The sequence below is a fragment of the Phyllostomus hastatus genome, unplaced genomic scaffold (assembly GCF_019186645.2).
Source record: "Phyllostomus hastatus isolate PE091 unplaced genomic scaffold, TTU_PhHast_1.1 phas_contig_86, whole genome shotgun sequence".
Lineage (NCBI taxonomy): Eukaryota > Metazoa > Chordata > Mammalia > Chiroptera > Phyllostomidae > Phyllostomus > Phyllostomus hastatus.
In genome coordinates, this window is record NW_025333977.1 from 79,324,139 (window position 1) to 79,351,152 (window position 27,014).

A 27,014-nucleotide genomic window follows, 5' to 3' on the forward strand; every position below is an offset into this window, starting at 1 on the left:
AGAGAAACATCAATCGGTTTCTTCCCATATGCACACTGATCTGCAAACTTAAAACCTAGGTATGTGCCCTGGCCAGGAATCGAGCCTGCAACCTTTCTTTTCTGTTATACAGGATGATTCTCCAACCAACTTAGCCATCCAGGCAGAGCTATTTTACATTTTTCTTGATTATCTTTTAAGTGATACCCTAATGTTTTTTTATTTTGTGTTTAATTAAAATATTATTTAGCTATAACTCTAATTTTTAAAGGTGTTTTTAATTATACTTTCCATTTTGAGTGCTTATATTGATTTAATTCATAGTTTAAGAATTTATTTTGTTAGGATACATGTGTGAGTTATAAACTCTCCAAGGACATGTTTTATGTTTTTATATAGTTGTCAGTGAGCGGTATCTTGCTTGACTTTAGTATTCATGAATAATATCTGTCTTATTTAGGTTTGATCCATTGCCTCTGGAACATAATTAACATGATAGGGGAACTTTGATGTCATTTTATTTTAACTTTTGCTTGTGGCATTTTTTTTCTTTATTTGTGAGATGGAAAAAATTGATGTGACATTTTTGTTTGTTTTTAAATTAATGATTTCTGGGAATTTGTGTATTTTAAATTGTTTTTAAATAGAGATTTTTGATTAAAGGAATCTTCAAAGTCAGATACTTTAGTATTGTATTTGGTTTGACAGGTCCTGTATATATAGGTTATCTATTACTGAGTAAAAAGTTACTTTAAAACTTACTAGCTTTAGAAGAACATAAATTTATTTTTTAAAAGATTTTATTTATTTTTAGAGAGGGAAGGGAGGGAGAAAGAGAGAGAGGGAGAAAGAGAGAGAGGGAGAAACATCAATGTGCGGTTGCTGGGGGTCATGGCCTGCAACCCAGGCATGTACCCTAACTGGGAATCGAACCTGCGACACTTTGGTTCGCAGCCTGTGCTCAATCCACTGAGCTATGCCAGCCAGGGAAGAAGAACATAAATTTATAACCCCCTTGGTTTCTTTGGCTCAGGAATGCAGACCTAGTTCAGTTGCATTCTTTGCTTCAGAGTCTCATGAGAATGTAGTAAAGGTATCATCTAGGGCTGGGATCTCATCTGAAGACCTGACTGGGGAAGCATCTGCTTCCAAGCTTAGTCTTGGCTGTATCTAGTTCTTTTTTCCACTATAACACATTGATGGGTATTTGCTTTATTTGAGAGTCACTCTTTGGGTCTTACACATTCAGCCTCTGGAGCATCTAGTACTGTTATTCAGTTATGAATGTGTTTGTATAAGTGCGTACCTGTAGGAGAGGAAGAAAGGAGGGAGAAAAACAAAAGGGGAGAGAGATTGATTATTTTAGCATAATATTTTTCTATTTTAAGAACTATACTTTTTTTTTCTCTATAGGTGCCTTAGCTGGACCAATTGTTGTGGAGCCACATGTTACAGCAGTATGGGGAAAGAATGTTTCATTGAAGTGTTTAATTGAAGTAAATGAAACCATAACACAAATTTCATGGGAAAAGATACATGGCAAAAGTTCACAGACTATTGCAGTTCATCATCCTCAGTATGGATTCTCTGTTCAAGGAGAATATCAGGGAAGAGTATTGTTTAAAAACTATTCTCTTAATGATGCAACAATTACTCTACATAACATAGGATTTTCTGATTCTGGAAAATACATATGCAAAGCTGTTACATTCCCACTTGGAAATGCTCAGTCCTCCACAACTGTAACTGTATTAGGTAGGTATGCTTGAATTAATGTATTTTGGTAATAGTTGTGATGATTATAGTAAAAATACTTTCAAGAATTTAAAACGATTGAAATTATATATAAGTTTCAGTTTAAAATAAAAGAATTCAAATACATTTTTTAAGTTCTGTTTTAAAGTCCTATGATTTTAGGCTCTTAATTTAAGCAAAATCTTGTCTGTGTCTACCTACCTACTTATATAATGGTGTGTGAGTCTTAGCTATTTTACTTTTTTTCACAAAAGGTGGTTTTTTATTTATACTAAGTACTGAGTTTCTTTGCCATATTTATTTTCATTATTTCCCTCAAGTTTTCAACTTTTAATTAAATTAACACCTTTAAATAGCTTTTCCAGTTTTAAAGTGACTTTCTTCTTTGAGTCATTGGCATGTCACATTTGTTTTTTGAATCAGATTTTATTTATGCTATTGTGGACTTTTATATTTGAATCTCGGTCTGTTGTTCCTAATGAAAGATCTTTTACTTTTTTTCTGTCTAATAACTGTTAAAGTTCATGGTGTAATTTAGAATGAGCTAATATATTAGCATTAAGAGAGGCACTTACAGTGAAAAATAAACAAATTTCGAAATGCTTGTGAGTACCTTTAAATAATAGAACAAAGGTTAAGGAGTAATAGCACCTTAGACATTTCAACCCAAAGTGGGACTCCTTTAATGGGAGAAGTCTTTGTTCCTTTAATGGGAGAAGTCTGCCAACTTAACCTGTCAGGAATATTGTCAGGCCTGTTGATGGCTCCCTACTCAATCCTTTTTACTTCACTCTTCACCCAGATGTTACTCCCTGATAAGCCTTTTACACATACTTGGTCTCAGTGTCTGCATTTAGAGACCAAATAAGTACACAGCCCCTAATATTTAATACTATAATTTTAGTGTCTCTTGAATTCAGGAAAGGAATTTTGTACAAATTTGTTATATGTATTTTTCATGTTGGGATAATATATAAAAATAAAATTAAAGCCTTGGCTGGTGTGGCTTAGTGGGTTGAGCGCTGGACTGTGAAGAAAAGAATCTCTGGTTCAATTCCCAGTCAGGGCACATGCCTGGGTTATGGGCCAGGTCCCCAGTAGGGGGTGCATGAGAGGCAACCACACACTGATGTGTCTCTCTCTTTCTCCCTCCCTCCCTTCCCTTCTTTCTAAAAATAAAGAAATTCTTTAAAAGAATAAAATATTTGAGGACTTCATATATTTAAGACAGTGTCCTAAGAGCTGTGGGAAAATATAACTTATATTTATGAAATTGACGCTTTTAAGAAATGTTTTGATTAGCAGGCAAGGCATAAATACCTGAAAAAAAATCAAGTGTAGGACATCAAGATAAAAAAAGGTCACAAAAAGTTTAGTGGCAAGAAGGAACTAGATAAATAGTTTGTACATGGAAGAGAGAATTTGTGGGAATAAATGTTTTTGCTTTAAATTTTAGGAATGTCTCCTAAATTAATACAGTACCCAGTGGTTTTAAATTCAAGACTGTTTACGGTAATAGGATACTCATGATTTTACCCATGCCTACTTCTTTTAACTTCTCATTTTGTGCTACACCTCTTCCAGAACCCAAATTTTATAATCATAATAAACTATTTGTAGTTCTGTTAACACCTGTCTATGTTTTTACATGTGTTTGTCCTTTTGCCTGGATTGCCTTTGGTTTTCTTTTACTCTCTCTTCCTATATTCTTCTATTTAACTACTATTCATCAAACCATAGCCTTCAGGAAGCTATTCTTGAAAGATCTACCCCCTCCACAATTTGATGATTTTTTTTTTTTTTTGCCATTGTGTCCTGATCATGTCTTTATTGTAGTGGTTACCATACTGTTTTATTCAATAATGTTTGTTTTGTTTTTGTTTTTCACTGTAAATGTGGTAGACTGCAACTCTGTATTTTATCATTTAACATTATATCCCTTAAAGCCTATTACGAGTTCCTGGTTTATAGCAGTCTCATACATTAATGTTATTTAAGTAGGTTATAGCAATGGGCTGGGGAACTAGATAGTTTAGAAATGTTTTGTAGGAAAAAAATTAGTTGCCAGTTCTCAGATGGTGGGTAGGTTTGGGGTAGGCAAACAGGGAAGAAATTTAAGAGGAGTAAGTGAGCAACAAAGGCAGAAAACAATTACATCGGGGCAGAATTTCTTCCAAGTTAGCACTTTTGAAATTTGGGGCTGGAATTTGTTGTGGTGAACTATCCTGTTCAATTTTTACAGTGAATAGCAGTATCCATAGCCTCTACCCACTAGATGTTAGTAGCAGTCCCTCAGTTGTGACAACTTAGAATATCTCTATACATTGCCAAGTGTCCTCTGGGTGGAGGGTTGGGAAGAGATCACTCACTGCTGAGAACCCTCATAGTGAACCACTGAATAATTTGTTGATTGTTCAAAGGATTTTCAAAAAGTATGAAAAATAAAGGCTAGAAAGGTAGAGTATGACCACAATAAAGTAACTTGAATGTTAGGATAAGGAATTTGAGATTTATGTTACTAGAGATATGAAGGTGTACAATGTTGTGCTTCTCACCTCTCTTCTCCTCTCAGGTTCTTGCTATTTTAAAGTGTGGTTCATGAACTAGCAGAATTAGTAATATTGCTTCAGAACTTGTTAGAAATACAGAATTTCAGACATCACTCAGACTTACTATGTGATAAATCTACATTTTATCAGGATCCCCAAGTGATTTATGTGCACAATAAAGTTTGAGAAATACCATTTTGACAACCTTCTCACCTTGCTTAGGGGGATGACTAACTCAGACCTGATTTAGGTAGTAATGTGATAAAAGTTGTCATTCAGGATGATCAGTCTGGTGTTTTTGATGAATTAAATGAAGAAGTCCTGAAATAATGCCTAAGTCATGAGGCCATGAAGGTTTGAAATTAATTCACTAATTTCTGTTGCTTGGGTGAAGAAGAGAGCTATTATAAAGGAATAACTAGCATATCTTTATAACCAATGGGATATAAGAAACAAGGGAGGTTTGAACAATAATAGGTCTTGAACCTTGGTGTTTGAATCAGTTATATTACCATTAATTTAAAGGGGCATGTCTCTGAAAAAGGTGTTAGGGATTCGTAGCATGAGATGATAGTTCAGCATTTGGTTCATTAAGTTTGAAGACATTTAGGCAAAAAATATCAGACAACTGGTTAGAAACTGTGGAATCAAACCTAATTTCAAAGTTGGAGAAAATTAGGGATCAGCTGGGTAGGAATATTTATCAGATAAAAGTTTTTAGGGGAGATACAAAAAATAATTAAAAACCTTAGATAGGAAGTATTTAACATTAAGGTTATGTTTCCCTTATGCGGAGCTTTCTAATACCAGAACAAAATAGGTGGCATGTACTTTCCAACAAGTATTAGTGATGTTCCATATCAACAGTGTTGATTATATACTTGTAACTTACTTTAAAATATATTTTCTCAACATTTTTGCTGTAAAAATGAAGCATTAAATATTAAAATTACTAAAGTAAAAATATCTTTAATTTCATAATGGAAATTATGATTGATTTCACAGGACTTTTTGTATATGCTAATTATGAGAAGGACTTATCTGTCTTTATAAACAAAAGTGTATCTCTACCAGGAGAACCATCTTTGTAATGGTTATATAAATCTCAACTTCTTATTTGTCCTGGCTCATGATCTTCTCTTGTTCCAAGAATCCCTTTGATGTTGGCGTTATCTAAAAGTGTGTGTAGATTTTATATGTAGTTACTCCTAAATTTTTGAAATGTATGTAGATGTGGCTTGAAAGGATATAAATATGTTCTTAATTAAAATATAACTTTTGTTTTAAATTTGAACAGTTGAACCCACTGTGAGCCTGATTAAAGGGCCAGATTCTTTAATTGATGGAGGAAATGAAACAGTAGCAGCCATTTGTATTGCAGCCACTGGAAAACCAGTTGCACATATTAACTGGGAAGGTGATCTTGGTGAAATGGAATCCACTACAACTTCCTTTCCAAATGAAACGGCCACAATCGTCAGCCAATACAAGCTATTTCCAACTAGATTCGCTAGAGGAAGGCGAATTACTTGTGTTGTAAAACATCCAGCCTTGGAAAAGGACATCCGGTATTCTTTCATATTAGATATACAGTGTAAGTAAATGGTAACATTTGCTTTTTAAACATGATGTATTTTATTTTAATTTTCTTCCTTTAAAATTATTCTGCAGCAGACTCCTTTTAGTTTGAATATTTAGCATTCAGAAATTCCTGGTTTTCCGTTGCTGACATTTTTTTTATAAATGATTTTTTAAAGATTTATTTATTTATTTGTTTGTTTGTTTGTTTTTTTTTATTTTAGAGAGGGAAGGGAGGGAGAGAGAGAGAGAGAGAAACATCAATGTGCGGTTGCTGGGGGCTATGGCCTGCAACCCAGGCATGTGCCCTGACTGGGAATCAAACCTGCGATGCTTTGGTTCGCAGCCTGCGCTCAATCCACTGAGCTATGCCAGCTAGGGCTCCTTTGCTGATATTTTTTCTTTAAGTTTTAAAACATTATTGTGGAAATTTAATTTAACCAGAACAGTTTTTATCAATTTATAATGATGGGCAATTATTTTAAAGTTACTCTCTAACTTAGAATTATTTAACTTCATCCTTTTTTAGACCTTAAAAATAATCTGGACTTACGTGAACTTTGGAAATTCATATCTCAAAATGTGCAATACTTAGAGACAGGCTACTTCTCCAATCCAATAGTATTAGCTTTTCAGTTTTATTGATGCCATCCATGATGTTTTTATTTTTCAGCAAGAGTCTTTTACTTCCTAGATGCATTTACATTATTTTGAAAATCTATATTCTTTCAGTATTCTAACCAGTTTTATTGATCATGTTGTAAGATTCTCACATAGGTAAAACAATATTTTAAGCACATCATTGAGGTAATAATCATTATAGATAAGATTCAAAGCTGGCTCATCTTGTATTTTTTTGTTAGGGGATACTCTGTTTTATTTGTGTGTGTATATGCTTTTTCATTTATATTCTTTGTGTAGCATTTTAAAATTTGAGCAAGAGAAAAACTGATGGTGCAGATAGTTCATAGCAAAGAAAATGAAAATTATGCAGGTTAGTAATAAAATTAGGAGAGTTTAGGTTTTGTCATTTCTGTCTACAGATCATAAATATTAGGTTTGTGAAAGTCTTCTGTTTTTCTTTTTTTTTTTTTTGGTGTGATGCATGGAATTTTACATTACACATATTTATTACACTTGATGTAATGGTTTCTAAAGCTAATTCTGAGGATTTTTTCCCCTAACTCTTACAGGATTAAACATGAGAAGATAATCTTATGTGAATGTTATTATGATTGTATTCCTGAATACAAAAACCTTGTTTCCTCCTACTGCTCTGGAGAAGCCAATTAAATTTTCTTTTCCTTCTCCTAACTTGATTTTATAGACTCTTTTTCCTTTTTCTTGTAAAATTCAGATCTCAATTATAAGTAATTACTATTAATATCTTTCTCATATATACTTTTTCCTATGTCTAATCATGACAGAAATTTTCTTCAGTTTGTATTATGAATATTATTATTTTTATCTGCTTGAATGTAATTCTAATATATAAAAATACTTTTTCTAATATAAGAGTTTATAATTATTATTGAGATTTTTTGACATGCCTCTAAAATGTTAGAATACTTATGACTTTTTCCTCTTTTTTAATTGGGACCTACAAAACATATCCCAAATGTATCCAAAATTTATCTCTCAAAATTTGGAGGTATTCTTTGGGGACACTTGAATACCTTTCCCATCCTCCTTTTGAAATAAATTAACCCAATGATATCTGTACTCCTCTTTCAGCATCATTTTTTAGTACAGATTTTGTTTCAAAAATGTTTGTTAATTCTTGGTATTTATAAGAGGCAGGTAATACTTTTATTTTACACTTATGCATTAAAAGTATAATTCTAGAAACAAATAATGATCTCCATGTGCAAAATAATACCCGGGAATACGATAATCAGTTTTTTTCTAAATATAAATAAAGAGTTGAATTAAAAATTGACATATTTTTCCTGAAAGTTTAGGCCAAAAACATGGGTGCACATTATACATGGCAAATATGGTAAATATTACTGAGGGAGTCTTTCATGACATTCCCAACCTCATCCCCAATCTAAATTAAATTAGGCCTTTCCTCTTGTCTTTTCTCTTGGTATTCTATTCTTTTTCATGACAGGTTTTAGTTAATAGTTTTTAAGTGTCATCTTTTTTTATTACTATTAAAATATTATTTTTTGAATACAGAATCTATGTATACCAAATACCTGAAACATTGCCTGTCACTTATTAGGCACTAAACAATATGGTGGTTGAATGAATGATTAGTATTGGACTTTGTGGTTCGAAGGCATAAATTTATATTGCTGGTAGACCTGGATAATTGCTTATTTAACTAATTATGTTGCACATATGCTAAAAGAGCTTTGGGCACATTGAGTGGATACAAGTTCATGTTTTAGAACAGTTGAGATCTTAGATAATTTACTTAAGTTATAATTATGGAAAGTTTGTGTTACATTGCTACATGCCCATAGATTATTAATTAATTGTAGCATAGGAAATCTAACCTCTGTAATTGACTTGGTACCTTTTTGGGGATACTGCCTTTCACATTACACATTTCATTAAAAACAGTTTTATTTGGTGACTTTGTACTTAAATGCTGTGTTTCATTATTGAATTAAACAATGTATTTTCTTTGTTCATATAGCTCTACATATTTCATAATTTTGTTTTTGGTGAATGTAGGTTTGTGAATATTCTTATATTCAGTGTTTATAATAGAACTATATGTGCTTGTAATTGCTTAATGTTTGAGTACTCATTGTTCATTTGTGCACTCATTTCATCAACTAATATTTATTGTATACTATCTTCCACATTGGTTATGTATATTGAGAAAAGGAAAAATTACTTGTATTCTTCTACAGTTTATGTTTATTCTCTTTTTATATTTTATTTATTATTAATAAATGATAATCTGTTTTGTCATGCATTTATTTTATAGATGCTCCTGAGGTTTCAGTAACAGGCTACGATGGAAATTGGTTTGTAGGAAGAAAAGGTGTTAATCTCAAGTGTAATGCTGATGCAAATCCACCACCCTTCAAATCTGTGTGGAGCAGGTAATAATATTAGATACTTCTAAAGAGAATTTATTTAAAAGTGAAAAGTATTCTTAAATGCATAAAGTTGTTTTTTATTAGTGTAATACCTGACATAGTAATTGTTGAAAATTAAATTAAATGAATCGTTTCTAAGTGTCCCCCTGTTCCACCTCTCCCCGCCTTCCTACCCCCACAGTTCTGTTTCTTAGAGGGGACGTTAGTGATTTTGGCAATTCCGTCTGGCAGTTAACCATTACAGGTCTTAAACTGCTGCTTCTTGATTTACTAATTTTTAATACTAGCCACTTCTTATTATGATAGATGAAAGTTTAGATCTACCCCTTCACACATGAATGTGCCCATATACCCTATTTTTCATAACTCTAATGAGATTGTTACTTTTAATTAAAGTCTGTAATTATTATTTGCCTCTCTGTGAAAGGTAAATATTGTTTATTGAGAATTAAGTAGTATACTGGAATTCTTGTTTTCTTTTGTCTAAAACTATTGTCACTGAGGGCTAATAATTGCTTGTTTTTATTTTTGTAGCTTTATCTGAATATCCTTAATTCTCTTTAGTTTTGAAATTTCAACTGTTAAAGTTTTCATTCAGACTTCTCAATATTTAAGGGCCCCTTCAATCTAGAGAGTTATATTTATCAGCTGTGGAAAATTTTATTTTTTATTCATTTCCTCTCCTTTTTTTCTATTTGCTCTTAATAAGAACCAGTATTTATTGCTTACTAAATATTCTTTCTTATTTTTCAAATTATTTTATTATTCTTTCTAGGCAATTTGCTTGATTTTTCCCCCCCTTGATTAAACATATTGGAGCATACTTTTATTTTCTAAGAGCATTTTCTTATTCTCTGTTCATTTTCAAAGCATACTTTTCTTAGTTTATGGATACATAATATCTTCTTGCTTTTTTCTAGAGGTAGTGGAGCTCTTTCTTCTGCAGACCCCCCCCCCCCCACTTATTGTCTCCTTTTTCCTCCTACTTCTTTTTTTGTTTGTTTTCTGACTTTCATTTTGTAGACATGCCCAAATTTTCTCAGTTATCCAGTCATTTCATAGTGGTGCATTTAGTTAAAATGCTAAGTGAAAACTCTCCATAGTAGGGATTGCTCATTAGCAGATTCCACTCAGAGTAATCAAATAGAGACTATTTCTCTGGGGAAGCTTCTGGTATTACCTATGGACAGGTAGAAGTCTTTTTTTTTTTTGTGGCCATTCAGTTTATGTATTGAGTTAATCTTTATTTTGCCTAAACATAAATGTCTGGAATCTGTACAGAGGTGGGAGGAATCTCTTGTTTTGTTTTTTCAACTTTGAACTAATATTCTTATCTCTAGCCCTTTGCCTTGTTCCAGCCTTCTGCAGTATAATGAGATAAGTTCCAAATCTGATTGGGTTCTTTGGACCAAATTGGCTGCTCTCTCATCCATAGGCCTCCTGTAAGCACTTCTTTAGCCTAAAGCAGAGCTTTTCAACATGGCACTGTTGAAGTTCTGGGCTGGAAAAAATCTTTTTTGTGGGAGGCAGCTCTGTGAATTGTAGGATGTTTAGCAGCATTCCTGACCTGAAATCTCTAAAGCTAGTAGTACTTCATCTTTCCACTTCCTTCATGTCTTCAGACATGCTGGATGTCTTCTGGAGACAAAAATCACTTCTGATTGAGAAGCACTGGCTTAAAGCATACACTGTTCTTTCCATTTGTTTTCTCCTAAAAGTTTTTTGAAACATCTTATCTGATGAATTCTACCTCCTGTTCTCTTTCCCCTAATAGGTATTTAATAACTTCAATTCCTTTACTGTTTTGGGGATAGGATTTTGTAAGAGTATGGGAACAATGTATTTGGTCAATCTGTTGCCTTTAAGCAAAGTTTCAATTTTAGAAGTAGGAAAGGCCTTTTCATTTACATGTTCTTAAATGTGGGGAAACAGTCATTGGTTAAGATGTGTGATAGGGTATTTAAGTATATTTTATTGATTATACTCTTAACAGTTGTCCCAGTTTTTTCTCCCCTTTACTGCCCTCTGTCCTGAATTACCTCTCTCACCATCATTCCCCCACCTTAGTTCATGTCCATGGGTCATACATGTAAGTTCTTTGACTTCTCTATTTCCTATATTATTTTTAACTTCCCACCTGTCTATTTTGTTCCCTGTACCTTTTCCCCCATTCTCCCTCCTCTCACTCCCTGCTGATAATCTTCCATGTGATCTCTGTTTCTGTGAATCTGTTCCTGTTCTAGTTGTTTGCTTAGATCATTTTTGTTTATTTTTTTTAGGTTCAATTCTTGATAGTTGAGAGTTTGTTTTCATTTACTGTTCATAGTTTTGATCATCTTTTTCTTAGATAAGTCCCTCTAACATTTCATATAATAAGGGTTTGGTGATGATGAACTCCTTTAACTTGACCTTATCAGGGAAGCACTTTATCTGCCCTTCCATTTTAAATGATACCTTTGCTGGATAGAGGAATCTTGAACATAGGCTCTTGTCTTTCATGACTTTGAATACTTCTTTCCAGCCCCTTCTTGCCCACAGGGTTCCTTTTGAGAAATTAGCTGATAGTCTTGTGGGAACTCTTTTGTAGGTAACTGTCTCCTTTTCTCTTGCTGCTTTTAAGATTCTCTTCTTTCCTCTTAGGTCATGTAATTATGATGTGCCTTGGTGTGTGCTTCTTTGGGTCCAACTTCTTTAGGACTCTCTGAGCTTCCTGGATTTCCTGGAAGTCTGTTTCCTTTGACAGATTGGGGAAGTTCTTCTTCATTATGTTTTCAAATAAGTTTTCAGTTTCTTGTTTTTCCTCTCCTTCTGGTACCCCTCTCATTTGGATGTTGCAATGTTTAAAGTTGTCCTGGAGGTTCCTAAGCCTGTCCTCATTTTGTTTGAATTCTCATTACTTCATTCTGTTCTGATTGAATGTTTATTTCTTCCTTCTGCTCCAAATCACTGATTTGAGTCCCAGTTTCCTTCCTGTCACTGCTGGTTCCCTGTACATTTCCCTTTATTTCACTTTGCGTAGCCTTCACTTTTTCCTTTATTTTGAGACCATACTCAACCATTTTTGTGAGCATCCTGATTACCAGTGTTTTGAAGTATGCATCTGATAGGTTGGCTATCTCTTCATTGCTTATTGTATTTTTTCTGGAGCTTTGATCTGTTGTTTCATTTGGGCCATATTGTTTTCCCTCAGTATGCCAGTTATGTAGTAAGGGGCGGAACCTTAGGATTCTCCAGGGTGGAGCAACCCACATTGCTGCATTGTGGCCCTATATGTGAGGGAGGGGTCAGAAAGGGAACAATGGCCCGTTGCTCAGCTCTCTGCAGGCTTTCAGTCACTTTTTCTTCTACCCGCAGGCAAATTGGGCCCTTCTGGTGCTGATTCCTGGGTGGGTGGTTTTGTGTACTTTCTAGGACCTTGTGGGTCCCTCCAAGGAATTCTCCTGTGAGTTGGGAGTTTCTCCCATCGCTGCAACCCCCACAGGTTTTTACTGCCAGAAGTTTTGAGGCTTTATTTCCCACACTGGAACCCTGGGTTATGCGGTTTCTCTCACTTCCCAGTTGTTCTTCCTTGTTTGTCCACACACTAATGTGGGACCTCCTGCTTCACCAGACTCTGCTTTGTGCTCCCTGGTCCTCCATCTGCCACCTTGCCATGAGCCCTCACCACCCCAGCTGTCTGTCTCTGTTCCTCCTACTGGTCTGGATGAATGTTTCTTCTTTAATCCTTGGTTGTTATAAGACATTTTTTTATACTTCTCAGAATTAAACAGATTGGAATTTTGGGCCCAAAGTAAAGATAGTTGGAAATATAGATACAGTTTATATTTATTCTTATCCTTGGAAAAAGAGTTCACTTTTTTAAAGTTGATGCTCTAAAAATGTTGTTTCCAAAATTCTTTTAAGGAGATTGGGTGTTTTTGCTTTTTAACCATTAGACTATTACCTTTATTCTTCATTGCTAAATTAAAATTCCAGCAAGTGTAAAAGTTTTTACTGATTGTTCTTTTACTTATTATCCTTGGGATCACAGAATGAAATTATCCCTCCTATTTTCCCGTGTGGATTTGCTTCATTCTACCTTTTTTTATTCTTTGTTTTTTATTTTCTTTGTAACTAGTTGTTGGTCTCCTACTATGTATTTTGGTCATTGAAAGCAAGGATCAAATCTTACTTAACTTTGCATCTCAGCAACAGCAGCAGGAGGAGAGTAAGGTAAATAGTGGATAGCTGAGTTGAAGGAATGAAGAAACATTTTAAAGATCTGCTTAAATCAAAGTATAATAAATGCCTGAATTTACTTGATTTTTATCTTCTTATCTAAAAAAAAATCTATGGCCTTTAAAACTGGTTTGAAAATAAAGGCCTGATGGTGGGGTTTTTTACCATAAGGATGGAAAGATAATGTAGCAGTATACTTAATTCTGTTGCAATGAATGGCTTTATAGTTCTTATAGTGAGATTTTATTACCATTGTGCTTTATAGTAATACACGATAATACACCACTATCGAAAGGACTTCTTGGTATAGGCACCATTTAAAAAAAGAGTTACTTATACCAAATGGTGTCTTGATTTTTATCATTACATATGTCTACCTTACAAATGAAACCACCTTCTTGGTGGTTTAGAAACTAGCCATGTTTGGATGGGGCACAGTATAGACTTGTTCTGCATTAACTGGTGCTTTTTAAAATATGTTACAGAAAGTGCTAAAATATATCACGGACTTAAATGAGATGACTTTTCATTTAGAGAATTGTAGATATATCATGAGAAGGTCTATAATTAACAGATAATTACTTTGATTCCTTTGATAATATGAGTATTCCTGTAAATAATGTTTTTCTAATTTTCCAGTTTTCTGAATTTTTTAAAAAGCACATAATTTTTTTTCCTCTCCTTCCCTCTCATTTTAATTTGTTGGCCTAGGTACACTTACATGAATTGATATTTTGAAAGAATTTTTAATGGACTTTATTAGTTCAACTTTTTAAAAATAAAAATTCACAATTTAGTTCATGCGTCATTTCATAGTGAATTTTACCCATAGAATGCTGGTTCCTTCACTAACATCTCAAAAGTTAATATCATATCTAAACAGCTATCAGTGACTAGAGACTGAGGATACATAAAGTATTTTCATGCTTTTTCAATTCTAGGTTGGATGGACAGTGGCCTGATGGTTTATTGGCTTCAGACAATACTCTTCATTTTGTCCATCCACTGACTTTTAATTATTCTGGTGTTTATGTCTGTAAAGTGACCAATTCCCTTGGTCAAAGAAGTGATCAAAAGGTCATCTACATTTCAGGTAAGTTATCATCTACTTGCAAAATGGGTTATTTGAATTATTCCTATAATGACAATCATAACAATAACACTGTGATCATGGTAGTAATTTATACTTGTGAAGATGCAGGTTCCTTAGTCTGAGATTTTCCAAATAATCTAAAAGATATAATAAAGTAACCCTATCTGAAATAGAGTTATATGTGTAAACAGATAGGGCTTTACATATGTAAAGTGGCATTTCTTTACTTAATGTCAAAATGTCTGTGCAACAACTTTATGTACATTTTAAGACCTATGCATGTAGTTAAATTTACTATTAAATAATATTAAATATTTCACTTTTATAGGTAGTGTGTACCTTTCTAGGTTTTTTTTTTGTCTTGACACTAGGAATGAACTCTGGGTTGGTTGGTTTTTTTTTTGTTTATTTTTGATAGCTCTTTTGCACACAAGCATCTGACAAATAAGATATCAACTTTGATGACCTGGCTTTATTAAATAACGTTGTCATTCAATATGTTAATATACCATATTGAATTACTGAGAAGTGAAGTAGGAATGCTACTGAAAATGTTTTAATGAAGTAAAATTTAAAATGTCTTTTATTGATAGTCATTAAACTACTAAGTACTTAAGATTTTTCACATTCCACTTGTTTAACTCTGAAAGTTTTTTGTTAATTTGACAGTATAAATTTGAATATTCACCAAATATAGTTAGAGCTAAAAATATATTGTATCCTGGGTGTGGCTATAAATGAATTATCAATGGAATTCCTATTTATATGAATTATATAAACTGTTTTGAGCATCTCCTTCTACAAGAATGCAGCAATCTTCATGTCTAACACATGGAAAATTAAAGGCAAAATGAAGAGAACCTTGAGAAATTCAGGTTTGTATGGTAATTCTGTAATAGGTAGTTAAGATTTTCATTTCTGTTCAAGTCTAAAATTAAATCAATTAGACATTTCAGAGAAATTGTAACCTTGCTTTTATGTTATATTCTCTGTTTCTGTATGATTACTCAACCTAAGAAAAGTACCCCATATTATTTATCACAATTTGTAGTTGTATGCTTATTTATGTACTTATCTATCCTCACAGTTAAACAATTTGTGTTCACTTTGTTTACAGCTTAGATAATGCCTGGCATATAATAGCGTCTCTCTCTCTCTCTCTCTCTCTCTCTCTCTCTCTCTCTCTCTCTCTCTCTCTCTCTCTGTTTGTGTGAATCTTACAAGAAGCTTAGAGCTATGTACATCAAGAGCTACCTCTTCCAGCAATAGTGCTTTGGTGGAAATCTAAATGAGATTAAATATTAGTATACTAGTCTCCATTTCTTCCGTAAGTTTTTATTTAAAAAAAAAAAAGGAATCTTAAAGTATATTTAAAATGTATTTATCACAAGGACTGCTTGCTTTTTGTATGTGTTGTACAAAATTTGGTATGAAATATTACTTGTAAATCTTAGACTCAGTGTGCAATCTTTTAAATAATAAGGTTCCATGTGGGCATTCTTATATATATTGATTACAGTGATGATATCCTAAATTCATATCTTTTGGCATTCTGGGTCTACTTCCTTTTAGTCCTGACTTGTGTGTCCGACTGCCTATTAATGATTATTAATCCTATGCAGAAGTATATATTGGCATTTACAACTTAACATTCAAAACTGAGGTCCTGATCTTTTTCCTGTCCCTTGCCACCAAATCTCTTCCTACAATAGTCTTCCTCCTAATCTTTGATATTTATCCTTGATTTCAGTTTTTTTTTCATATTCCACTCAATCCATCAAGAAATCAATGTTAGCTCTCTTATTTTTACATATACAGAACCTTACCAATTCTCCAGTTCTAATATTCTGGTCCAAGCCATCAGCAACTCTTACTTAACTTATTAGAACAGCCATTTAATCTTTCTTCTTTAAATCTGTCATCAGATCAGCAGCCAGAATGATCTTTTTAAAGGGCATGTCAGATCATGGCATTGCCTCTTTACACCTTCCATGGACTTTGAATTTTATCCACAATGAAAACAAAACCTTTACAATGACTTATAATTCTCTGTACATGTTCTGGTCCTAGATTATCTCTTTGACGTCATTCCTTATTTTATCCCTTGCTCACTTGGCTTCAGTCATACTGGCCTGCTTGCCAGCATGAAGACATACTTTGAAAACAACAGGCACATTTTTACCTCAGAATCTTTGCACTTGCTGTTTGCACTGCCTTGAATGCTCTTCAGATATTCTCGTACTTCTTTTTCTCACTTCCTTTAGGTCTTTACTGAAATATTACCTTCACAGTTGTATGTAAAATGGAGACCTCTCTCTTCTCACCTCTTTACTATTTTCTGTCTTCCTTCTCTGCCTTATTTTTCTTTACAGTACTTATTGCCATGTGACATACTACGTATTTTATTTATATGCTTGTCTCTTTTTACCCCAACAAGTATATACGTCCTAGTAGTGATGGGAATCACTACTGTATTCCCATCATTTGGGGTATAAAGTGATGATTATGTACTACTCTTCTGAGAGGGGAAATCATTTTAAGTAAATAGAAAAATCACAGTTAATTGCCACTAAGGACTTAATAAAAAGATAGCATTATATGAGATGATGTTTTTCAAGTAATCATCAGGAATTAAACATTACATATCTATCCAGTATTTAATACAGTAAACTATGCTGAGTTTATTTAAATCTTTTAAGAACGCCTTGATCAGGTGCCTAAGTTGGTTGGAGCCTTGTCCCATCCCATACACCAAAAGATTGCGGGTTTGATCCCTGGTTAATGTGCATACAGGAGGCAACCAATTGCTACTTGTTTCTCTCTCCCTTTCCCTCTTTCCCTCTCTTTCTTCCCTTTCTTCTCTAAAATCAATAAACATATATTCTTGGGTGAGGATGAAAATAAATAAATCCTCTAAGAGCGTCTTGGTATATATCAAGTATCCTAAGTAAAATACTGCCTTTTCAAAATGACTAATAAAACCTACTAGGCTTTTATCAGTACTAAAAGGTCATAATTCACACAGAGTGAATCATCAGTTAATCTTTTTCATTGGAAAAAATTTTACCTCAGTATTTGTAATTTTCAGAAGTGATTGTTTAAAATATTTGTTAAAGGAATATGTTATGACTAGAGACTTTTAGTTTCCAGTCATATTCCTTTAACAAATATTTTTGAGAGTAATTGTTCATAATTTTATTACACATTTCCCATATTGGAAGACATGAGATTTTAGACAAGAGGTGATTGATTCAAGACTACTGCATTTGACTTCAGTTCTTACTCATGAGAGTACAATGGCTCTTTGACCCATACAAATTGACTGCTGGAAATTGTTGCTTTTGGTGTTTTGAATTCCCCCACCCCATACCGCTTATTTGTCTTTGAGGATAGGGATGTAAATTTTTATATATCATTTAAATTCCCTCATGCCCAAAACTGAAAGTATATTTCTATGCAAATCCTGAATTTCAAATTTCACTGATTTTAGGATCCAGACATATGACTTAAGAACCCACATTTTTAGCAATCCTTAAACTTTATTTAAAATTCATAATTTTATTTACTTAAGCAATTCATATAAAGTCTTAAAGAAATCAATTAATTTAATTTTTAGCATAGTAATTGTTATGCAAAAATATACTTTATAGCTACAGAGGCCCTACTGGACTATTTTGTTTTCCCATTTGGCAGAACTCATTAATTTGAAAAAGAAACTTAAGATGTTCTTCATTTAGGTGTGGAGAAATCAGTCTACTAGTTCATTGATATTGTCATGTATTCATTTATCGTATGTTGAGCAAAGAATGTCAAAAAGTAATGTCTGACTGAAAAAAGTAAAAAATGCTGTTGGAAACTATTTTAAATCATGATAAATAAGTACCTAATAGTGATTACATAATTACTCCTCCTGACTCCTTACATGAATTTAACTTTCACTGTAATTCTCTTGGAGAAAGGGAAGAATTCTAAAATATGAATAAATATCTTATACGCATTGTCAATGTTCACTGCTTAAAAATACAAAATGATAGAGTATCGACACTAGTTCCACTTTTATGCAATCATATTGTATTCAGGCTATGCTATTTTTAACACTGGTTGAGGAGGGGATGGTAAACTAAAAAATTACTAGAACCACTGTAAATAGGTATTTTGGGGGCACTTTTTTTTTAGTTAGATTTTTCTGAAAGCTGTAATTTGTTAACTCTGAGTTAGACAGATACCCACCTATATTTGTGCAAATAGCATAGCATTGCAAGTAGAAATGGTATGTCAGTGATTGCTGGCTTTTTTGAGGACATTTGGCAAAAATGTTGTTATATATCCTACACTTGGTGAGAGAGCTCAGATATAAGCACTGATAAAAATAGCATTTCATTAAGAGCTATCAAAAACTTTTAAAATTTTATGTGCATAAAAGTGTGTGAATTATAAATAATTACTTAGGTGACTTTATTTTTGTTTAAACATGTTGATACTAGTTTATCATAATACTTTTTCTTTGGGAATCATTGTAAAGATGACATTCAGAACTTAAAACTTGACTTTTCCATTAGACCTCCCTCTTCAGAAAATACATGAATTGTCTTACAGATGATTAATTTTTAGTTTATTTCTTTAATAGCTGGTTCTGTGAAGTTGGATTATATGAGGCTTTACTACTTTAATATTAGAAATGATCCTGCAATTTCACAATTTTTAAAAAATTAAATTTACTCAACTATTGAATATGTTCTCATAAATTAAAACTTCCTTGATTCACTTACATATAATATGATACCTATTATTCACTTCAAGGTACTTGACAGGTTTGCCTCTTATGTTGGTTTACACTTATAGGAAATTAGTTATACTGTACTTTCAATTTTATATTGTACTTGCTAAATTTTTACCACATTCTATGCATACGGCATTCCATGATGAAACCTGTTTCAGTAAGTATTTTTCTTTAGCTTATAATTTTAGAATAACTTACCCCATGTAGATTTAGTATTTTTCTAACAATCATTTTTTAAAAGCTCTATCAGTACCACTCATTTAAAAATTAATTACAGGAGGTTACCATTTGAATCATTTATTTTTACAAATGAAGAAATTCAAGATTTTTTTATCTCATCTTTTCTTCAAACTCTTAGAGTTTTGTGTAACGTGACCTACAAATACCACCTAATTGATGATTAACCAATCTTTAATTTTTACTGTTTATGTTTAGTTGCTTTTTAATATTAATGGCTATTTTCTCTATATTCTAATGGCAGTACAGGATCATTTGCATCTAATATTTATGTATTAGAATGTTCTCTCTAAAATATTAGTTGCTCTTTTTGAGACTCCATCCTAAAGCAATGTGACATTAAATTTGGTAGATATGGTTGAAATCCCTCAACTTCCTAAATGTTTAGATATGTTGCCCATTGGGTATAAACATGATAATGACATTTTTATAGCATTTTATAATTTACCTTTTTTAACTTTGTTAGTTTTCATTTAATAATGGCCCACTTGGCTAATACAGTTTAAATACACTTTTTATTTTTTTTAATTACAAAATAATGGTATATACAATATAAATCCTTTTTAAAAAATTGAAGAGTTCTCTTTATTCAAGGAAAATATTTTTGAGAGAATGATTAAAACAGCAGCTTATGCGATGACCACTTAACAAGATTCTATAGTTTTTCATTCTTTTATAGATAAGTTCAGATCTTATAAAAATAAATTATATTAGTTAAAATATAATTTATATTAGTTAAAATGAATATTAAGAAAACATACTTTTTTCATTCTTTCACTTTATTTTCTTGTGCTACTGGCTAAAAAATGTACATTTGAATTATTTGATTTAATTTTTGGTATGATACTTCTTAAGCCAGCTATGTATGGGACACTTAAGTAAGGCTCTTTAAAAAAAAACAGAACAAAACATTTCTTTGAGCACACTATCACACTTAAACATGAATGGAATAATTTAGGATTTACACCATAGATAATTTTTTAATTCCTTTTTTCTTTATTGGTAATTGTTAGTTGTAATTTTTTAAAAAAAATACTATATAAGTGCCATTACACTCTAATCTTAAGTCAAATTAAGAATGAAAAACTATTGTTGTTATGAATATATATTCATCAACTGTGCTATCTTTTCAACTTGCTGCTGAATCAGCCCTCATTGACATTCTTTGCCTTTCTGTGTCTTGTCTATCTTTACTGTTTCCATTAGATCCTCCTACTACTACTACCACCCTTCAGCCTACAGTTCAGTGGCATCCCTCAACTGCTGACATTGAAGATCTAACAAGCGAAGTAAAAAAATTGCCCTTCCCATTATCAACTTTGGCAACAATTAAGGATGACACAATTGGCACAATCATTGCTAGTGTAGTGGGTGGGGCTCTCTTCGTAATACTTGTAAGTGTTTTGGCTGGAATATTCTGCTACAGGAGAAGACGGACGTTTCGTGGAGACTACTTTGCCAAGAACTACATTCCACCATCAGATATGCAAAAAGAATCTCAAATAGATGTCCTTCAACAAGATGAGCTTGATTCTTACCCAGACAGTGTAAAAAAAGAAAACAAAAATCCAGTGAACAATCTAATACGGAAAGACTATTTAGAGGAACCTGAAAAAACACAGTGGAACAATGTAGAAAATCTCAGTAGGTTTGAAAGACCAATGGATTATTATGAAGATCTAAAAATGGGAATGCAATTTGTCAGCGATGAACATTATGACGAAAATGAAGATGACTTAGTTTCACATGTAGATGGTTCCGTAATTTCCAGGAGGGAGTGGTATGTTTAGTAACCACTAAATGTGACTTAACTATGTACAATGTTTCATTCATACTAGTTGATCATTTTCAGATTGTTCATACATTTTCTTGAGGAACAATAAGCTTTTTCACCCTGATTTTCAAGCTTGCTTTTTATATTCTAATTTGACAGATGAAAATGTAAAATCTGGGTTCAATGTATCTGAGCTGCTTTACAGTTTTTTTTTTCAATGCTGTACTACTGTCTCAAGATTTAAATTTTAATGCAGAGTACATTATTAGTCTGAGGCTCACAGGTAAGAAGAAATGTCAACAATAAATGTTATGGCTTTTTTAGTACAAACATTTTTAAAAAAAGGAAACTACATTGGTATTGTGTATTAAATGTTTACCTAAGATTATAATAATCTCAATTATAATGTTTGTTAAATACACCTCTCAAAATTTATCACCACTAAATGATACCACATTATAATTGACTAATTCAAGAAATGTTTATATGTATTTTTAGTATACAAAAAAAATCAGTCTAATGAAACAGCTTTCCTTTTCAAACGTTTTCTAACTCTCTCTGCAAACGGAATCTTTACCTCTGCATTTTAATGAGCCTTGCCATAATTACTGTAGAGTGGCTTTTCAAAGATATTTTGTTGCACTAAAACTGTGGTAGGAAACTCAGTGAACATGCTATGTGGAAGAACATAATTAACTGCTCAATATTTTTGGCCAGCCTACATACAGGAATAATAAAACATGCCTTTTAAACATCATAATTATTACAGTGTTTTTCATCTCTATAGGCCAGTTCTTATGTAGTCATGTGAACATGGATTTTGGTACAATAAGTGGTAGTTTTGAGGCTTTATGTTCTAACTATAAGAATAATGAAAATATGGTACACAGTTAAGTATAGTGAAAGGGCATTTCATTCAGTATATGGATAAACATGGGAAAACTAGCATTGGAATGCCAATTTCAGTAATGAGATGTTTTAGACAACTATCTATACAAAGAATTTTCTAGACCATGATGTTTTAGCCATTTAATATTGATGTTGTTCAAACGGGTAATTATACAGAAAAAATTTAGATAAACTTGGAAACTTGAGATTTAACAAGAACAATCTAAATTATAAAACCAATTACTAATACTTGCTGATGGATATTGGCAAACCATCCTCTTTTTCCTCCTAAATGTATGTATATGTTTCAAATTTTTTTTTCCAATTAAAACTAGAAACATGAGTTTTTTTTGTTTTGATTTTGTTACATAATTCATTAAGTATACTCCTTCCAGAAATGTATCTTTTGGAAAAAAATGTTATATAAACATTCAAATGTGGATTTTCTTTATGAGGTAATTAAATTGCTTCTACTGTGGAGTCCTATAAAATTGTAATAATGACAACTATGTTGAAGCCCAAAGAATATGTTTTTTCTGTTGATGATTATTTGAAAAAGGACTGTATAGAATTGCCTTAGCTGTTTTGCCAGGGAATTGAAGTGGAAGTTAGTAGGAGAATCATAAATTAAATAAATTATTTTGTTAATAAAAAAAGTAGGTACTTTTCTTTTTTACCATCCCAACTACCCCTTTCCGATACTTGTCAAATCTAGCAATTAAAAAAAATGGTTTATAGGGCAAATCTCTAACATGTCCATAGAATTTTGCAAGTAGTTAAGGCTTTATTTTAAATTATAACCTGTTTTCCTTTACTTTAGCTATCAGTACTTTCTGAAAATTAGAAACCTATTTTCTTTCCCCAAACACTTAGTGTAAGACTGTAATATCAGTTAAGGATACAGTTCAGTTCATTAATATCTTGTTAAAAATATCTGGTTTTAAATGTTAACCACTAATATACAAATATTAAGTCTCTTTAGTCCAAGTCATTGGAAGAAAACTTTCTTAATAATACTCTGTGATTGAAGTGATTTTTTTTAAAATTTAAATATCAACAATGATACAGCCACAAGAAAGATGAGTCTAAATTTTCTTACCATGGATGATGTAAATTTGTGGCATTTTTGAACAGATTTCATATTCAGAAAAATAACTTGTAATGCTATAATATATTTGAGTGATCACATTTACAATATTGTATTAATATCAACTTAAGCATAATCTGAAGGAAATTAGTAATGTATTTCAAGAACTATATTTCAAAAATAAAAATAATCTACTTAGTATGAACTTTCTTTTATGTTGTGGCCATCATGCAATTAGGGTATTTTATTTATTTTGTTTTGGTTGGAGAAGGTACATGGAAACTACAAGTGAGTATTTGATATATTTCTATATCCTTAATCTAAAACATTTGGCAAACTAAAAGATTTCAAAATTTAAGAATCTGATACTAATACTTAGAGAATTTCTGAAGCATTGCACTGTTGTTTATTAGAGCTTTATATATGTTTACTTTACATAGACTTATTTGTAAACATAAATAGTATGAAATAAACTTTTGTTAAATTAATTTTTGAAGATCAGTGATGTGCACAGCTAATTGATAGGTTCATATGAAAATCCTACTCAGAAAGATGAAAAATAGTAATTTGGCCATGTTTATATTTATTTCTTTCATAGTCTGAAATGCTTTTTCATTTTTGTATTCAGTTTAGGTTTTTCTTTCACACTGGTTAAAATATTTCCATAATACAGTGGAAATTAATGCATCTCTTATTTTTATTAAAATACATCTAAACATTAATAGGCTAGGGGGTTAGCTTTAAAAGTGATGTTTGAAAGTACTTTGTAGTGTAAATATTTAATATTTTACTATGTGCCTAAAGATTTCTATTTGATAAATGTAGCATTAAGGTAGTAAAGTAAGATCTATTTATTCTAAATTGTTTCTGGTAGCCATATATTGGAAAGTTTTATAAAGATAACGATGGCTAAATATTTAGCATAAGAAACTGTAGGAAGTACAATGTATAAATGCAAAATCTGAGAAAAATATACCAATATTAGATGAAAACATCTGATTTGAGTTTGATTTTGCTTTTGGAAAATATTGCTGAAACAAAGTATATGAACAAGTAAGGAATTGTTATATGTAGAAGTAATCAATGTAAAATACAGGAAAGGAAGTAACCCTATTTTTAATTCTAATAGGGGATTGATTTATAAATCAATTTTTTTCCTGTTTACTTGTTAATTTGAAGTGTATCATCTATATAAAAAGCATCTTTCTCAAATTTTTGGTATATTGGGTTTGGATTGAATTTTAATTTGTACCATTTTTTTTGCCAGGGTACTTATCAGGTGTTAACCCCAATAGCCATACAACCTATATTTGAATAAAAGTTGTGTTTTTTTTAATTCTTCAGAGGCATATTTTTGTAACAAGCCTATGGCTCTGTACCTTCTTTGTCCTCCTAACTATGGTATTTGCTGGAGTTTGTACAACCTAGTTTTTCTTCAGTCACGTGATGTTTTGTGGTATTTCAAAATCTGTTTCTTTCCCAAATAAAATTGTCAGGTTAAGGATACAGTTAAAGTTCAGGGAACATCTCACTGGGTATGTTAGCCTTTATAACCTTGGCTTTTAATTAATCATTTAATTCTTGTCTCATATGTACACATCATGAATACGTTTTCCACCATCATTAGTTATCTTGTCTCTCTAACTGATAAATTTTAAATGTTTTTGCTGTGACTTTGACATAAATCAAATTTTATAGATTGACCTTCAATATGGAATTAACATTTAATAAAATATTTTTAAGTTGGCATTTAGTGTTTTTCACTTACTGCTTGTGAGCCCCTGTGGTCTAAAAAGCCATTGTTGCTAATTGTAATCACCTTCCTATTTTCTGTCTTTGATGTTTAAAATTATAATTATTTTTTCTAAGTTTTCCATTATTTTTGAGCAAGCAGCAGTATTATTTTTAATTAACGTTTTGACTGGATTTAGTTTGGTTTTCTTCTTATACAATAAAAATTCATGCATGAAAGAATCTTTACAATAATATATATAATATACAACTTTCTGGTTTTTTAAATGCTATTTTTTCTAATATATTCCAATGAGCTGTACTTTTTTTCCTTTTCTTTTTATTTGAATTGAGTAGTAATAAATTTCCATCAAGAGCTTAAAACCAAACATAGCTTACAAAAGCTTTTGCTGTACATACGTTAGGGGCTATTTCTTTTCTTGAACATGACAGTTATCATATTCATTTTAATTTAGGTATATAAAACTTGACTTAATTTTGAGATATCTTAATTACTTGCCTTTATTTAATATCTGCTGTTTTATTTTGTTCTGGCTGAGTTATGGATGAAGCAGAATGAAAGTGGTTTTAATGGAATAACTATAAACTATAAATAACCCTGAAACAAGATTAATTCAAGTCTTCATTTGCTTACATGGATAGTATTTCTGTGTAGACAGATACCTGAGTTTACAGTCTCAGTTATGAGAAATATCTTATGGAAAACAAATCTTGAGGGATGGTTTAATTTAAAAGACAAAGGTAACTAGAACTAAAGTCCTTTGCCTCTTTTTTAAAAAAATTTTTATGGAAAATTATACAAAAACAGGATAGAATAATAAATTGAACCTCTGTGCACCTGTTTCAATTATTATCAATTCACAGCCAGTCTTTTCTTTTAAACTCCTACCAACATAATCCTCCCTGACACTATTTCATCTGTTAATTCATCAGTATGTAGCTCTAAAAGATAAAGAACATTAGGAAGAAGTAACCACAGATTCATTATTACAACAAAAAATTTGTATTGAGTGTCCAGTGAGTGTTCATATTTCTAATCCTTTTTTTTCAGTTTTAATTAGTATGAATATACGATCCATATATTTTGATTGGTTGAAATGTCTTTTAATCTGCATATTCTTTGTGTGACAGTTCCGTTATTTGCTCATTTTTTTCTTACAATTTCTTAAAGAAATGGCTTGTCATACAGTGTCCCAGTTTGGATTGTGGCACTTGCTTTTCTGTATAATTGACAGTGAGTCCTAAAGCCTTGATAAGATTAAGGTTTAATTTGGGGAGGCGAGATTTTCTTAAATGATGGTTATGCCATGTTCTTCTATATGACAGACATATAATAACTGCTTTTCCTTTGCTATTAGCAGTTATATGATGTTCCAAGTCTAGATATACTAAAAAGGACTCTAATGTCTTGATCTGTTAACTGTTCTTTTCCCATAACAGTGTGCTTTGATGTCTGGGTAGTTACGTCCATGTTGCTCCTTTTACCTGAAATTCCCTTTCCTCCCTTTTCCACATTAGCAAACCAGTTCATATTCAAGGTCCAGTTCAAATGGTAGCTTTATGAAACGCCTTTCCCCTTTAGAATTAGTAACTGCTGCCATATTTTATATCAACTTTTGTCTACCTTACCATAACTTCACATTTTATTTTAGTTTTTACCTATTTTCTCTAAATAGTGGCCTTCAAAACTTTATCTATTGGTTAAAATTTAGTATGTACTCCTAATATGTGTGTAAGTCTATAAACTATATATGTGCTACTACAGAAGTTTGCTCTCTGTATTATAAAATATTAAAAAATAGAAGTTCTAACATCTGATAAAATATTTAAAAATATTAATTTGTTTCACTAAATCAGTAATATTTGGGGAGACAATGTGTCCTTCATATTAAAAGTTAACATTTTTATCACTAAAACATTTTAATGTAAAAAGTAATGCTTTTTAAAAAAACCTGCATGATTGAAAGTGCTTTGTTTTTTTATCTTGTTTTTATACTCTTTGATTTAGTGACTTTAAAGTATAATTTTAGGTTCAATATATTTAGATACTTGGTTCTTACAATAGGTGTGATAACTAAAGTGCCACCTTTCAAAAATATATACAGATGGAAGGAAGTATATTGTTGGGGACTTAAACAGTTTTCATTCCAACTACTGTTTAGATCTTGTCTTGGTGTCCAAGATGTTTGTTTTTTTGATGTCTTGGTAATCACAATAACTCACCCCTCACATAAGCTACTATTTCAGCATAGTATGGGTTTAGTG

General features: G+C 31.8%; 1 protein-coding gene across 4 annotated transcripts in view; it reads left to right on the forward strand.

Annotated features, from left to right (window-relative positions):
- Positions 1-27,014, forward strand: part of NECTIN3 (nectin cell adhesion molecule 3) — a 125,392-nt gene that overhangs the window by 35,039 nt on the left and 63,339 nt on the right. For 3 of the 4 annotated variants that reach the window (XM_045851507.1, XM_045851508.1, XM_045851509.1), the window contains exons 2-5: positions 1,393-1,734; positions 5,581-5,877; positions 8,806-8,923; positions 14,080-14,231. In XM_045851507.1, the coding sequence (XP_045707463.1) occupies positions 1,393-1,734; positions 5,581-5,877; positions 8,806-8,923; positions 14,080-14,231 (909 nt within the window). Of the gene's footprint in view, positions 1-1,392; positions 1,735-5,580; positions 5,878-8,805; positions 8,924-14,079; positions 14,232-20,454; positions 22,567-27,014 lie in introns of those variants that run through there. The other variant, XM_045851506.1, reaches the window with a different exon arrangement.